The sequence below is a fragment of the Nothobranchius furzeri genome, chromosome 5 (genome assembly GCF_043380555.1).
Source record: "Nothobranchius furzeri strain GRZ-AD chromosome 5, NfurGRZ-RIMD1, whole genome shotgun sequence".
Lineage (NCBI taxonomy): Eukaryota > Metazoa > Chordata > Actinopteri > Cyprinodontiformes > Nothobranchiidae > Nothobranchius > Nothobranchius furzeri.
Window position 1 is genome coordinate 59,311,160 of NC_091745.1, and position 16,968 is coordinate 59,328,127.

Here is a 16,968-nt window from a genome sequence, read left to right on the forward strand (position 1 = left end):
ATCTGCAGTTTTGGTAGATCACTTTGCATCGGCGTTAGCGAAAATCCTTCGCAATGCTAATGTAAGCATGTCCCTAATGACTGATTAGTAAGGATGCAATAATAATCAACTGTGTCTTTATTTCTACGTTTCAGATTTAAAGGTTGAACATGGAACAACTTAATGAAAAGCTATATTTATAGGTGTGCAGAATGAAGGTACAGTATTTCCTTAAAAGCTACATTTTAAGTAAAAACTTGTCAAATATTTATTTTCACGGGCACGAGACTTGGTTTATGTTTACATCTACCAGCCAATAGAGGGCACCATTATGGGCTACCAAATACTGTAAACAGTCTGCTTCACACAGCGAAGCTGGAAAATGGCAGACTCGGCAAGTCAAGCAGCTGCTCCAGAGCCCAGAAGATGTCCTTGTCCTTCACAGAAGAGGAGCGACCATAAAAGATCTAAAGCGAAAGTTAATCTGGTATCCCAATGGCTGGAAACCTCGTTCTATTGTTGAAACTACAACATACACATACTAGATGTTGCTTTGGTGTTCTTGTTCCATATCCAACCTTTAACCCTCTGGGGTCCAGGGTGTGAATTGCTATTTTTTGTTCATTTAGATTTTTCCTTTGTATTTCCAAAACAAACACCATTACTACTGCCTTTTGTAGTATTAATCTTTTCAGCACAACCTGGACTATCTGAATTTATACTTATTTTTTTATATTTGGACATAAGGGGATTGTCTTTTTGTAATTGTGCAGATGGAGACATGAAATAACTCACAACACGGCCACAGCAATACATGACGGCCTTATTTGGACCAGAATTAGCCCATATATGAACACCCTAATCAAAGCAATACAGGGTGTGCAGGAGACATGATGAAAAAGATTTCATCTGGCGTCACAGTCTGCACTTACAGGGGACCAAAACTGGTCGTGCAGAAATAACCTGGAAAAGGCACGCCTAAAATATGGACTTGGTGTTAGAGGACATATCTGTCTGTCCTTGTATGACCAGATTGACAATATCATGAGAAGGTGTTGTCCTTCTTACCTGGCTTGGTGTAGTTGCAGAGCACCTGGGTGATGTTCTTGTGGAGCGTTTCCAGGGCAGCAAAGTTGTCCACATAGAAAACTTTGGACGTGTCCTGATCAGCCATGATCTCCAGCTGCGTCACGTTGGCTCCTTCCACTCCAATGCTGAAGACCTGAACTCCTTTGTCCCTCAGTGCCACCGATGACGCCACCAGACTTTGATGGTCTGTAGCATCTCCATCTGTGATCACCATTAGGATCTGAGGCACTTTTAGCTCTGCCCGACCTCCATGCTCACCATCAAAGAACTGGAGCGAGTACCTCAGGGCCTTTCCAGTGAAGGTTTCTCCAAACTGAGACTTCAGTCCTGATATTGCTTTAAAAACCTCCTGTCTGGTGCTGTACTGGTTCAGAGTGAAGATAGACTTGGGGTTGTTGGCGTAAAGGATGACACCGAAGCGAGTCAGGTCATTGCCAACCGTGGTCTGGTTCACCATGGACTGCATAAACTTCTGCATGCTTCTGAACTTGGGTAGGGTTATACTGGTGGAGCCATCCACCAGGAAGATAATGTCTGCTTGTTCTGTCTTCTTACAGTCTGGGAGGAAAAATGAAAACAGACAAAAGAATTGCTGAATGTGGATCAGAAATAAGACCTCCTGCACCCTGAACCTGCTGCACCTCTTCCAGCATCACCCCCAAAGTGCTTCTGATACTGTTGGATGTTTTATGGTAAAAAAATAAAATCACCAGGCAATTTATTCCAACCCTGCGATACTGAAAAATACAAGAATGTTCAACAGATGACTTTAATGGTACTTAAGGTTATGCTGCACTCCTGCCATCTGGATGACAAATGACCCCGTTGGTGTTTTATGTACTGTGAGAGGTAAATGACATTTTCCATGTCAAATAAGCATCTTTTTGTAACATGATACATTCAAAACTGTTGACACAATAAACACCTTGGACTCAGAAACACACTCAGAAAGGTCTAACTTACTAAAGCCTCATATGAGATCTAAAAAAATGTTTACATTCACAAGGGTCCATTTAATATCTGCCAAAAGAATAATTAATTTATATTAGGGCTGCACAATATATCGGAAATATATCGTTATTGCGATATCAGCATGCGCAATATGCATATAGCGAAGAACAGATAAAGGTCGCAATGAATAGTCAGCTCAAACGTTTGCTACACATAATGCATTCTGTCAATCACACGGAAGCATGATTTTTTTAAACAAATCAAATAGAGCTCTGGGTTCTCATAGGTTAGACGCCCGCCCCCGATGCGGACGGTGTCGATACAAGATCTGCTCGGGTGCAAGATCGGCTTGGGGTCCTTCGACTGCCGATGACGTCAAAGTACGGCAAACCCACTCGGACAAAATACGCTACACATCTATACTGTTGGAAAGAATTTAGCAGTTTCATTATTAAAATAATGTTTCTTAAGACGTAAGTTTGTGTTTATAATGGTATTTGTAAAATAAAACACTATATTTTATTCATAATGTTGAACTCCTCTTTGAGCACATCCCTTGAAGGATCATAGGTATATTAGCAACACCTGTGAAATTGTATTTGCAGGAAAGAAGTGTGTCCCGTTTATTGAAGTATTTTGTGTTTAGTTTTTGACGTCTTGTCCATGCGTAGTTCAGTTACGCTCATAGCTGCTAGCCAAAACTCTGGAGTCAAAAGTTGGCTTTACTAAAATAACTGTCTGTACTTATTTGATTGATGGTAGTTTTACTTTCTATTAGACTCCAAATGTAATCATTTGGCACGTTTCTAATTCATAATTTGTAATAATGTAATTGGTGATATTAGCATTAGCATTCCTATGGGTTTTTCCACGTATATTAGCATTGCGCTAACCACTCGCTGCCAAATTGAAGCCTTTGCTATGAGAAAATCTCCTTTTGTCACATCGCAATTTAATTGTACATGCAGTTAATCGTTCAGCCCTAATATACATGCAGCTCTATGCTGAAAGTGTATTTTCAAAGAGGTAATGATGGATTTCTTTGTAAAAGTTGTCCATCTTTCCAAAAGAAAGATTTGCCTGGACCAAAGTAACGTGATAACAACGTAACGTGATTGCGTAATTCCGGAAGGTTCATGTTCAGCCAATCAAATACTTAGACGTCATCGGCAGTCGACGGACCCGAGCCGATCTTGCACCCGAGCAGATCTTGTACCAACAACGGCATTTCATTTTGATGATTAGCAAACACCTGAGTTAGCTTTGTTCTGCTCTTTCTGCTGATTCTGCATTTCCCGAGATCCACTGATTGCCTTTTCTTGTTCATTTTCTTTTCCCCTTTCCTCACATCTTTTGATTTTCTCATTTTTATGAATTTTTGTGTCATTTTTGAATTTATTTGTTTTTGATCATTTTTGTTCCTGAGTTAAGTTTTTATTTATCGCAAGGAATATCGTCATCGCAATATTAATATCTGTTATCGCATATCACAGGTTTTCCTAATATCGTGCAGCCCTAATTCATAACTATACTAAGTCCTACATCACCAATCCAACATAACATATCGCAGTTTTCATCATAACGTTTAAAGCTCACCCTGATGTGTAAGCTTACCTGATCTAAGAGGTGAAGGGTTACCCCTCCTCTGCTCAGGCAAACTCTTCAATTATTAAGTACTGCCCCCTCATCTTGTGTGTGTAATTTGAACCAATTGTGGCACAGTATGTTGTTGATTAACACATCAAATAAACAATGACATTCAGAAAATGATAAACGGATTGTGATTGGTGGGTTGCTGCATTTCAGGGACTCGTAACATTAGGTGAGAAAACTTTAAGTTCTCTGACATAACAGCGGGCGCACATTGCGATATCGATGCTCACACATACCATTGAGCAGCTTTAGCTAAAAGGTTTCAATTCTCACCTCTCTCTGGATCACACAGTTCCAAGGACACCTGTCTCTCCAGGTCCTGCAAAGCGTCAAAGTCCCTCTCAGAGTAAATCCTGTCAGGTGATCCACTGATCTCCAGCAGCTGGGTAGTGTTGGCATCCACCACTCCAATGGCATAGACCAGCACCCCCTTGGCCCTCAAAGCCTCAGCAGGATCTTTGACCTGGTCTTGGGATTCGCCATCGGTGATAACTATGAGTCTCTGTCGTAGATCTGGGCGCCCCCCTCTGGCTGAATCGAAGTATTGAGACACCTCGCTGATAGCTCGGCCTGTCAGTGTTCCTCCACCTATCTGACGAAGGCCATCCACCGCCACCAGAATGTCCTTCTTGGTAAAGTATTGTTTGAGAGAGAACTCCAGCTGCTGGGTGGTACCAAACTGCATGACACCAACATGAACATCGTTCTCCCCTATAAAAGATGTACTGATGATGGACTTCATAAAGTCTTTCATTTTTTTGTAGTCTTCTGGGTAGATGCTTCCAGAACTATCGATGAGGAACAGGAGGTCACCTGGTATGTCCTTGCAAACTGTGGACAAGTCAGAACAAACATCTTAAGATCTGTTGGGTCTTCTGGAATCAATCGATTATAAGTCAGAGACAGTGTGGTCATCATCTGCTTGAACAACTCCTCAAAAAATCAGCAACGCTAATCAAACACACCTGGAATTACCTCTCCTTACAAAACCAGGAATTTACCTATAGAACCTCCATGTGGAAGTAAACCGTTCTCCATGAGTCTCCCAGAAGATTCGGAAATAAAACAAGTTGACTTCCTTTTGAGTCCAACTAGTTATTCAGTCCAATCCAGGATTACAAAATAAAATTGAAAGTGCAATAGATTATAAAAGCACATAACAAATAAAATATATATGAGCCAAAAAATGCTAAAAAGTCAAAAGAATTGGCACTAAAAACAATTAACCAAGAAAAACACAAGAGTTTTTTTTGCCAGTTGCCTCAATTGGAAAAAACACGACTTTACCACAGTATTTATTTACAGGTAACTAAGGAGTACAGGTGTGGACTTGAGTCACATGACTTGGACTCGAGTCAGACTTGAGTCATTATTTTAATGACTTCTGACTTGACTTGATAAAATCTATAAAGACTTAGGACTTGACTCGGACTTAAACACCAATGACTTGCAACTTGAATCGACTTGCATTTGTTGACTTGATGATGACTCGAGAATATTTGATATTTTAGCACAAAAGCGGCACGACATGGACAAAAATCATAAATCATTCTTCATTCTGGGTTTGGTCTTGTTCTGCTAAATAAAGATTCTAAATGTTTAGAATCAAGTTCAGTTGAACTTTCTGCTTGTTTGAGCAAATAAATGAAGCTTTAAGAAGCTTTGTTTCTGGAATTTATCTATTATCATTGTCATTAAATTGAAGTTGGACAAATGACTTGATTATGACTTGAAAATTCAAAGTTAAGGACTTGGACTTGACTTGGACTTCCACATCACTGACTTTGGACTTGACTTGGACTTGACTCGAGACTTGACTGGAAAGACTTGTGACTTGCTTGTGACTTGGAAAGCAGTGACTTTGTCACACCTCTGCTAAGGAGAATCTTTAGTGAGATACTTTTTAATGCCAGCTAGCTTCAAATCCCGACCCCTAGACCTTGGCCCTACAAAACATCCTCAATTCTGTCTTATGAGCGTATTTGGACCTTCTGGGATTGTAAAACCAAGAATGCCTTAATCTCAAACTCAGACTCACTTGATTGAAAATGATCTGGATCATCTACCAGGAGAGGTTTGCTGAGTGGCTTCCTCCCACAGTCCAAACAATCAGCCATGTGCAGTGCCTTGCAAAAGCAGTCATACTACTTGAACATTCTGACACCATAAACGTTTGTTACTGATATTTTCTCTGATGGACCAACACAAAATAAATAAAAATCTGAAAATTGGGATGTGTATTTGTATTGTAGTGAAAATGTGTAAAAGTTCTAAGGGTATGAAAGTTTTGGCAAGGCACTGTAAGCTCCAGAAAAGAAAGAAAGTGACTTACCATCTGTTGTACAGATATCGGTGATGATGTCGTCCTTGATCAGATTCAGGGCATCAAAGTTGTTGACAAAGAAAGTCCTCTTGGGGTTTCCTGATATTTCCTTTAGTTCCTCTTCATCAGCTTCCTTCACACCGATGGCATAGACCACCACACCTTGCTTCCTTAGACTCTCAGCCGGATCCTTGACCTTGTCGGCAGACTTCCCATCAGTGATAACCACCAGATGCTCTCGGACTTTGTGTCCTCGAGAAACTGCAGCTTCCTTGAACAGAGGGCTCATGAATGACAGAGCTTTCCCTGTCTCTGTACCACCTCCGATCTGCAGGATTTCCTCCACAGCTTTTCCTAGCGTCTGCGCATCTGTGTAGGTGATCAGATCAAACTCCAGGTTTGGGTCATCTGCATATTTGACAACCCCTATGCGAACGTGCTGGGGACCAATACGAAAGGTGTCGATGAATTCAAGAATGAACTTCTTCATGTCGTGGAAGTCTGATGGGTGAATGCTTCCTGAGTGGTCGATGAGGAAGAAGATGTCTGCTTCATCTGTTTGTACGCAGCCTGTAAAAGAAACACAAACGTGTGAATGTTATTCCCAGAAATGTTCGGAATTCTTTGTGGGAGGTGGATCTTAGGTGAGTATTTTCCAAACACTGATTCTGACCTTCTTTGATCCCGGTCCTCCTGGTACTGACTGAGACTGCCTGGCGAAGGATGTTGTAGCAGAGGCTCCTCTGAAGGCTCAGCTCCAGAGACTTGAGTTTAGCAAAGCTGTCCACGATGAAGACGTGTTTCTGTGGAGGATAAGAAGCCATCTGCTGCAGCTCAACCTCGTTGGCATTCTCGACTCCAACAGAATAAACAGTGACTCCAGCGCGGCGAAGATCAGCTGCTGCTTGGCTCACGTTGTCCTGAGATTCTCCATCTGTGATCACCACTGCTACCTGCTGGACACCGTTATCCTTTCTGCTTCCTTTATCTGGGACGAAGACGTTCTCCTGGGTGAAGGTTAGGGCAGCTCCTGTGTTGGTACCTCCTCCACGGTAAGGCAGGATCTTGATGAAGTTCAGCAGTTCAGTTTTGGTGTTGAACGTGTCCAGGTAGACCATCGCTGTGGGCTTTGTGTTGTACATGACAATCCCCACTCGGACTCTGTTTGGACCGACTTCCAGGCCGCTGATGATGGAGTGTAGGAAGGTTCGAACCAGCTGGAAATTGGGAACTCCAATGCTTCCAGACTCATCAACAATGAACACAACGTCGGCCAGTTTGGCGGCTCTACAGTCTGCAGAAAAGAGTTCAGCTAGATTAGAGACGTTCAGCGTGTTTTACTTGAGAAGATGAAATAATGAATGATAAATGTCCTGTATTTATATAGCGCCTTCTAGAACTATACAACCCCCAAGGTGCTTCACAACACAACAGTCATTTATCCATTCACACACACTTTCACACACTGCTGGTGATGAGCTACATTGTAGCAAAGAGGGTGAAGTGCCTTGCCCAAGAACACAAAGACTGCGGCAGACTGAGCAAGGCTTGAACCTGCAATCGTCCAGTTATGGGGTGGGCCCTTAACTCCTCTGCCACATCGCCCTGAAGGACTTCATCTGATGCATCAGCCTCCTGGATTGTTTACAAACAACTAGCATCTCACATGTAGTAGAAAGCTCTCTGAACAACCTCAGTTTAGAGAAACAGAGAAGAGTTCTAAGACAGAGGAGATGATGAGGACAAAAACACAAAAAACAACTTTACAGGGGACATCTTTTGACTTCTTTAAATTTATAACAGGTTTATGGTCTCATATAAAGCAATTTCAGCAGTTTTTCCCATACCTTCTAAAATGAGTCATTTCAGGGCTCTGTCTCCATAAGGAGAACAAACAGTTGCTGGCCATGCCCACCCACCCCCTGATTGGCTGCTATGAGGTGAGGAACTGGGGTATCCAGAAGGAATGTGGATCGGAGTGGCTCCTTCAGCAGCAATGGGTGGGGGTGTTCTTTGCTAATGCCCCTTATTGTGACATCGCAAAAAGGGACTTTTATGTTTTAGCTTGTTTTAAGTAGTTAATCTCTAAAAAAACATTGATAGAACATGGATGGTTGGGTTTCGTCATGTTTGAAGTGTTTCTAGAGGCAGTAGAGACCCACACGAAAGCACTTTTAATGTTTCCTAACGGTTTATATAAAAACTATCAGAAACTTTTCACTGCCAAGAGATATTTTTACTTACTGGAGCAGAAACACTGGCATTAGCTAGCTATTAAGCTAAACTAATGGAGCACCTCGGTGTCATTAACACAGGGTAGGCAACAGAAACAGGCTTGAGTGCACAGCAATGCTTTCATTAAAAAAAAACGCACCTGGCATCCATTTTTTCTCCTAAAGCAGCAAACTCAATGGTGTCCTGTCCTGGTCATTGAGGGTCACTACCCCGACTGTTTTTGATGTTTCTCTGGCCTAATGGATGATTTTTCTTCTCAGCAGATCCTGCAGTTCTGCAGAAACCCAGTGATGACTACTTGATTCTAATCAGCTGCAGAGAAACATCTAAACATGCAGGTCTGTGACCCTCCAGGACCAGGATCGGACATCACCGATTCAGCTGCAGCAGCCAGATAACAGGTAATGAAATTAAATCTTTCAGCTTTCTTTACCTCCAGTTAGAGAGGTCTCTGCTTCCTCTGTCTCAACAGTCCTGCGGAGAAGAGGCGCATTGGTGTTGTTGAACTGGTAGACGTAAGGTGACGTGGATATCACCCGTAGTTCTTTCATCGACGCACCAAGGCTTATTCCCACCACAGTTACTCCAGCTGATTTGATCAGACGTGCCGGCTTATACACGGGATCGCTGGAGTCCTTCCCACTCAGGACCACCAGGAACTGTTGGTAGCCTTGATGTGCTCTACTTCCTGCCTCTTCAGTGAAGAAGAATTTGCTGGCGTGCAGCAAGGCGGCGCCCAGGTTTCGTGGGTCTGTTGGTGAAAGTTGGAGTTGGCGGAAGCGTTTGACAGCAGCCTGAGTCTCTTCCTTGGTTTGGTGCTTATTGAGAAGAAAATCCACCTCCACCTGCTGCCCGTACTGGGCCAAACCCAGGCGGTAGGCTGAAGCATCAAAGTTCAGCTGATTGGACAGTCGGACCAGGATGTTTCTGACCTGCTGGAACTGAGTTGCTGTGATGCCGCCGTCCACGAGGAAGAAAATGTCTGCAAACTTTTCAGCCAAGGCTGAAAATAAAACAGAAAACATCAGTCACTTCAGCCTCATTCGTAGAGCTGTGTGTTCATTTGGATTATGTTTAATCTGAACCCACTCACACCTACATCTCCTAAATTCAAAGATATTCATGATTGTAATCCATCTCACCTTGCCTCTGGTCCTCCATGGAGACGCAGACAGTCTGCAGCAGACCTCCCTTCAGCTTCTGCAGGGCCTGGTAACTATCAATGGTGAACAGGAAGCGAGATGGTGGTCGGTTAGCGATGGATTCCAGCTCCTCCATGTTGGCCTGTCCCACTCCGATGGCAAACACGATGACCCCCTGCTGTCGAAGCCGCTGGGCCGGGCCATCCACATCATCTGCTGAGTCGCCATCGGTGATGACCACAGCAATCTGAGGCACCCGCTGACTGGCTCGGCTCCCCGCCTCCTCTGTGAAGTACTGAGACAGCAGGAAGTCAATGGCTTTGCCCGTCTCTGTGCCTCCTGACCGATATGGAAGGCTGTCGACCGCAGCCAGCAGAGACTGGGCATCCAAGTGGTCCTTCAGCAGGAACTCTTGGTATGTTTCATCGCTGTACTGAGCCAAGCCGACACGGACGTTGTCTGGGCCGATGTCAAGGCCTGAGACGATACTCCTGAGAAACCGCCGAACTTCCTGAAAGCTGTCCATGCCAATGCTGGTGGAGCCATCCACCAGGAAGACGATGTCGGCCACAGTGGCTTTGGCACATTCTGAAACAGATTAGAGTTTTGTAGAATATTGATTAAATGGATTCAGGTGCCAAAGGTAAACCTCAGAGACTGAATCACTACTTTACCTGTGTAAGGTGCGAACCTTCAGCCACAACTCCTATCACTAAAAGAACTTCTGTGACTGTGAGCTGAAAGTTTCTTCACTTTTCACAAGAACAAAGCCTCGCTGGTCTAGGGTTTCTCCCATCAGAAACATATTTTACTCCAAAACCTTGCCCCTGACTCAGTAAAGGTCCGGATTTATGGATCTGACCTGTGACTTGTATTTTAGCTGGTCCTAGACCAGCCCTAAGGATGAACCTAAGGATAGTATGTGAGAACTGCTCTGGGACCAGATTACCTTGAGGCAGTTGCAGATGTTGCCTCTTTGCTTCCTCTACTGTGGTGCACAGCGTCTGGACGATGTTCTGAGAAATTCCGTGCAGCGCAGCGAACTCCGACACACTATGGACGTGCTGGGCATACGGATGGTTTGCAATCTGCTTCAGCTCCTCTTCATCTGCATCTTTGATACCAATAGCATACAGAATGATCCCGTGTTTCCTCAGCTCCTCGGCGTAGGACTCCACCTCATCCTGTGATTTGCCGTCAGTGATGACCACAGCGATCTGTGGTACTTCCTGCTCAGCTCGGCTTCCGGATGCTTCTACAAAATGCTCCTTCAGCATAAAGTCCAGCCCTTTACCCGTGTTGGTTCCACCTCCCCGGTAAGGCAATGACTTGATGTATTTAAGGATGTCCTCCTTGTTCCGGTAGCTGTTGAGCTGGAACTCCGTGCGTGGACTGGTGCTGTACTGGACCAGGCCGATCCTTACATGATCAGGACTGATGTCGAAGCTGTTGACCAGTGTGACCAGAAACTGACGGATCTGCTGGAAGTTGTCAGAGCCAATGCTCCACGAGCCGTCCACCAGGAAGACGATGTCAGCTATGGCCTCTTGAGTGCAGACTGAGAGGGAGGGGGTTGAAGGTCATGGATGGGTCCTACAGACATCTACAAGGAAAAGCTCCACAGACCTGAACGGGTCCTGGGTCTACTACAGCATGCTAGCCACTGGTGAGGGAGCATCAGCGTGATTTATGGCGGTTGGGGTGTTGCGTGACTTGTGCTGCTGTCCAGCTGGGGACTGTTTCTGGACAGCAGCGGAGATGCGTGAGGAAACTGAAGCATGCAGGTGAAGCTCAGGCCTTTTGAAAACAGTGATGAAATAAAAACAAGCCGATCCAGTCTGATCTGGTTCTGTCTGCGTTCCAATGAGTCTTTATTTTATTCACACTCAGAGGATTTAAACAAAATAATTTTAACTAGCGAGCACTCATCTGGAAGCAGGATCCTCTTGTTGTCATAATAAGCTAATTGATTTAATTTTTATATTTTCTTTCAAACAAAATAAAAAGAATCCAATTGAACATCCGATCATCAAAACTGAGACTTTATTTCATTTGAGTCTTAGGCCCTGTCCACACGTAGCCGGGGATCTGCCAAAACGTATATATTTTTCTACGTTTTGGCCTGCCATCCACACAAAAACGGAGTTTTTTCACACAAAAACTGATCTTTTTAAAAACTCCGGCCAAAGTGAAGATCTGCGTTTTCTCCGTTTTGGGTGTCTGCGTGTGGACAGACAAAACCGGAGTTTTAAGGTCCGCAACGTCACTTTCCGTGACAAAAAAATGCTGACATCACGTGTGCGACCTGTGTTTACACTAGCCGACAGCATGGATGCCCTCAGAGCTGCGCTCGCTTTATCAATTGTCCAAGCGCTTTTTGCTTGTTTGTTTTTGCAAGTGGAATTACTGCTCCTTGAGGAAGACCACAGACGAAGGACGAGGTTAAGAACGGGGGAAGTACTGCCGCCTACAGGTCTGGCATGTCCTTAACAACGTATTTATCCAGGTACGTGTGGACAGAGTTTTTTTTAAAACGAGGTGGTGTGGATGCAAGTTTTTGGAGGGGCGGATATTCGTTTTTGAAAAAACCCGGCTACGTGTGGACTAGGCCTTAGAAGTCCCCCTCAGTGAAATCTGTGTGCAAAGCTGAAGAAAGGGTGGGGAAAAGAGGTCACGTGGACAATCCGTGAGAAATCATCATCTTACCTGCAAGAATCAACAGAGAAGAAATCTGATCCAAACAAACTGAAATATCTAACTCAGCAGCAGCTCATCTGAACTTTACATTAGCACTGCCCACCCCTGCATTAGAAGGTTCTGATCCAACACATGGATTCCTTGGTTTTGAACCTGGAGACAAACCAGGAGCGTCCACTCACACAAAGAGATTAACTTTGTAGTTTTAGATTTCAAAACATTTGCTTTGTTGCTCTCATCAGTCTCAAATTCAGTTTGTTTGTCAGGACTTCTACCAGATTCGATCTGTCGGCCGACAGGTACCAGAACCTCCCATCCAAATGGTAAATGGTAAATGGCCTGTATTTGATATAGCGCCTTCTAGAGTCCTGAAACCCCCCAAGGCGCTTTACAACACAATCAGTCATTCACCCATTCACACACACATTCACACACTGGTGGGGATGAGCTACAATGTAGCCACAGCTGCCCTGGGGCGCACTGACAGAGGCGAGGCTGCCGAGCACTGGCGCCACCGGTCCCTCCGACCACCACCAGCAGGCAATGTGGGTTAAGTGTCTTGCCCAAGGACACAACGACAGCGACAGACTGAGCGGGTCTCGAACCTGCGACCTTCCGATTGCGAGGCGGGCTCTTAACTCCTGTGCCACCGTCGCCCCAAGGGGCGGAGTTAGCTCAGAAAGGTCAAAGGCTGGGGTTTGCACTTGTCACATGGTGTGTGCCTGTGTGTAAATATGTGTGTGCATGGCCTGTAAAGCTGTGTAATCAGACGCACCTGTGGTCTGAGCAGTGACTCCATATAAACAGGTGACTCCGATGAGGAAGAGCAGGAGACTGCACGCCCCCTTCATACTGGATCGACTCAGGTTTTTCTCTTCCTGCAGCACAAACACAGAGGATGTAAGTGTGTGTGTGTGTGTGTGTCAGTGCTCTGACATGCTGCAGCTATATATATCTGGAGATTGTGCTGCTCCAGGTCACAGTTTGGATATTTAGCTAAACGAGTTGGGAAAGTTTTTGGGAACCAAATGAAAAGTGAAGTAAGCTTCCGTTCTCTGGTCCAAACCTGCCACGGGACTGAACGCGTTTTACAGCATCACGCTCATTTCAATGACCAATTTAGCTTTGTTCTGGAAAAATGAAAAAGAAAAAGACTCTGTTCGAAACTTTCCTTTAGTTAGAATAAATGACTCAAGTTTTTCAAACGAGAAACGGTTTAATTGGAATGCAAACATCCAGAATGTGAGTGGCCATCTTGTTTTTGTATTAATGTTGCACACAAACTCCTCCCTCAACTGGAAAGATAATGAAACACATTTAAAATGGAGCTGTTATTTAGGAAAACCTCAGTTTGGTTTTCAGCTCATCTTTCAGGGATTTCACAAACTGACTGGTTACTTTGAAAAGTTTCATCATATTTGAAAACAAGACTGGAAAAAACAACTTCCAGAAAGTGTCAGAGACGAATGTCCCAGTTTTAACCCCGCCCTTCCCAGTCATTTACTTTCCAGTTTCCCATTTCCTTCAACACATTTTCCAGCTCTGCTCCAGTTTAGCAGGGCGTTTCCCACAATAAATCAATAATTATCTAAATTAAGAGTCCGTGCACTCGATGCTGAACTAATCACACTGAGTGACAAACGATCACAACAGGGACAGACAACATAAATCAGATTAAATGACAAACATCTGGATTAGAGCAAAGACTGTAAATAACATCATAACCTGAGGGGGAGGTCTCTGGTGGAGGATCTCCGTAGAACCAGAATTCTCACTTACTTTTAGTTTTCTGCATTTTTTTTTATTTTCTTCCAGAAATAAGCGTGTATTGATGTGGATCTGGAGGTGAGCAGAGTCAGGGTGAGGGTGGGCTTAAATGGACCTTTTTGTAGTTTTGACTTGATTAAACCCAACGACTTTTATCATCTTTAAATAACAGCAACTATATGAAATAACCTGAGGAGCTGACTGTGAGACGGGCTCAGATCCCACTACCTACTGACCTCTGACCCCCCCCCCCACCACCACCACCACACACACACACACACACACAGTCCTGTGCTATGACCCTGACTCATCTGTGAAGAGGAGCAAACATTTATCATTCAAAGTGCTGATTGATTCTCCATGTGAACTTTGAGAGGAGCCTGCAGCAAAAAAGTCACTTCGGACCCATTCAGAACCATGTGGAGCCGCTTATGCCTAACCAGCTATTTCCTGCCATCTGCAGGCACCAGACTCTGTCTGGCCACATCACATCTAGGATGAATGGGAACACTTTTAATGTTAGTTGATGGATCGGTTCTCAGAGAAGCTTCCTGCTGGTTTGGAGCAGCTCTCCACTCTCACGGCAAACACTAAACATCTCCAGATCTTAAAACCGATTGGTTCCTCTGGAGCTCCACAACCACACATACACCAAACATCACCGCTTCCTACAAACAGGAAACAGAATTGGAATTAATCTGTCTCCTGATTCTTTTGGATTGACTGGGACAGGCTAGACCAGAGCAGAGGTGTTTACCCAAAATGCACTGCAGCGCAATCAGCTGTCGGCACGGTGAAGGAGGGCTGATGGTTTGGGCTGGTTCTGCAGCTACCACCAGGAACTCCTAGATACGAAAGAGTGAGACCTTGGACCAAACCGGGTCATGAAGCAGAACCGCGATCCAAACACAGCAGCACATCTGCAACAGAACCAAGAAGCTGCAACGGTCCATTTGGAGTTCAGAGTGGAACCGGTGCAGAACTAAATTTCTGCATGCTGAAGCAGTGTTGGAGAGAAACCGCCCTCCCTCTGATCTCCCTCGTACCCCCCCCCCCCCCCCCACACACACACACACACCCCACCACCACCATGCTGGGTTTCTACAGCATTTCATCATCAGGATTATTTTCGCTCCTGAAATATTTCGAGAAAACTGATATTTATGAGCTGTTTTAACAATGTCTTAACTTGGGTACAAATACAAGAATGTGTGTGTGTGCGTGCGTGTGTGTGTGTGTGTGTGTGTGTGTGTGTTCCAAGTCTGTGTTTAATCATGGGCCCTGTGTGGGGCATGATGGGGATCATGTGAATCTAATCACAGCACTGAGGACCTCTACATTGTTTAAGCATCAGCTCTGTTTACAGGCATCTCTGACTGGATTTCAGTTCTGGTTCGGCTCCACGAATGCAATGTTTGATGTTGACGAATGAGGAGCGTTCTGTTTAGAGCGTTGGCCCCAAACTGAAAAGAGGCCCGCTCAAGCAGACCGGGTCAGAGAATCTGAAGGATTTCTTCTCAGTGAGGACATTACAGTCCAGATGGACCCAAGTTAAATGGGCCAGAATGGACCAAACCAACAAATCCGGCTGAACTTGTCCTGGACCCTGGTCTGATCTAGCTCTAAAATATTTAAATGCTGTTTTTATTTTCTCAGATGAATCAGCCCAGTGCTGCCGAGTCAGGCAAGACCGGGTTAAGTAACCGGGTCAGAGCCAAGGCTTCTGGACACAATTCCAGAATGAAACCACCAAGACTCGCAGCAGGTTCTGTTGTGTGAGACTGGACCCTGTTTAGGAGAGGATACCAGGCTCTAAATGGGTCTAAAAGTAAAGAGAATTCCAGCTGAAAAACTCCAACAGGACCAGTCTGTCAGAGGTTTGATCAGTGTTCCCTGAACTTAAATCAGAACCAGAACCAGTAAACGGGTTTTACTGGTTTCTGTCGGCTCTCACTAATTTAATATCAGAACATCCTCAGAACCAAGAGAAGTTTCCTTTTTGTGCCTTTGTGGTTCTGATGAGAAGAAAACACTCACAGCTGCTCTCTTCTGCTCGGAGGTCTCCAGACCCAAAGAGAGCCCCCCCCCCCCCCCCCCCCCCCGGGAGCCCGGCTCCAGCTCCAGGACTGACCTCGGATCAGACACATCCACATATTTGCTGCACATGTTGAACAGCGAGAGTTTTGTTCAGGTGATGTCCGGCTGATTAGAGATCAGAACCTGGATTACCAAGCTGTAGTCTGAGATGACTCACACCACAACAGAACCTCGTTTACAGAGGGCCTGTCCTCCATTATCCCACATCCAGACGAGTATGTGTGGGTCCAGAGTAACGCCTCCATCTGAAAGCCTTCAGAGTGTCTGAGTTCAGACGGCATTCTCACAGTTTAATGATGTTTACATGTTTCATTCGTTAAATTTAATCTGCAGGAGGAGACGGGTCCTGGGATCAAAGACCGTTGAGGCTTCATCTTGTTCTTGTTGTTTGTGGTGAGGCCAGATCTCCATTAGAACCCTCTAAACACAGCAGGAACTCCAAAAACCAATGTTCCCAGTAAGGAGCTGAGAGGAATGCTGTATGAGTCTGTCACTTCACACCTGCTGGGTAGGATGGGGTGTGTGTGTGTGTGTGTGTGGGGTGGGGGGGGGGGTGTACATGTTTATGTTTATTTATTTAGCAGACGCTTTTATCCAAAGCGACTTACAATTTATAACCTATAGGGCAAGTTGTGATCTGTGGGGGAAACCGGAGTACCTGGAGGAAACCCACGCATGCATGGGGAGCACACACAACTCCACGCAGGAAGGCCGCAGCCGAGCTTCGAACCTGCAATCTTCGTGCTGCGAGGCAACAGTGCTAACCACTGCGCCACCATGCAGCCCACATTAAAACACACTTGGAAGCAAAACTGGGGAGAAGACCAAACACTAAACAGAACCTCTGATCGATGATCAGCTCTGGTCCTGAAGCACAAACACAGATTTCAGAGTAAAATCTGACTCCTGGACCCCGAAAGGCGGGCCGTGGCTGGACGGGAGCAGCGGTTGTCCTCTGATCTAAAGGTGAGAGGATAGATCCCCAGGCCCTGAAGCCATGTGCTGAAGCATCCTCAGGCAAGATACTGAACCCAG

At 45.0% G+C, this 16,968-nt stretch overlaps 1 protein-coding gene across 4 annotated transcripts in view; it reads right to left on the reverse strand.

Annotated features, from left to right (window-relative positions):
- col6a4a (collagen, type VI, alpha 4a) overlaps positions 1 to 16,968 on the reverse strand; it is a 46,188-nt gene that overhangs the window by 24,129 nt on the left and 5,091 nt on the right. For 3 of the 4 annotated variants that reach the window (XM_015949592.3, XM_070551799.1, XM_015949589.3), the window contains exons 3-10: positions 12,845 to 12,947; positions 10,322 to 10,930; positions 9,373 to 9,960; positions 8,664 to 9,233; positions 6,669 to 7,289; positions 6,005 to 6,565; positions 3,946 to 4,503; positions 1,048 to 1,626 (exon numbers count right to left, since the gene is read on the reverse strand). In XM_015949592.3, the coding sequence (XP_015805078.3) occupies positions 1,048 to 1,626; positions 3,946 to 4,503; positions 6,005 to 6,565; positions 6,669 to 7,289; positions 8,664 to 9,233; positions 9,373 to 9,960; positions 10,322 to 10,930; positions 12,845 to 12,947 (4,189 nt within the window). The remainder of the gene's footprint in view (positions 1 to 1,047; positions 1,627 to 3,945; positions 4,504 to 6,004; positions 6,566 to 6,668; positions 7,290 to 8,663; positions 9,234 to 9,372; positions 9,961 to 10,321; positions 10,931 to 12,844; positions 12,948 to 16,968) is intronic. The other variant, XM_015949593.3, reaches the window with a different exon arrangement.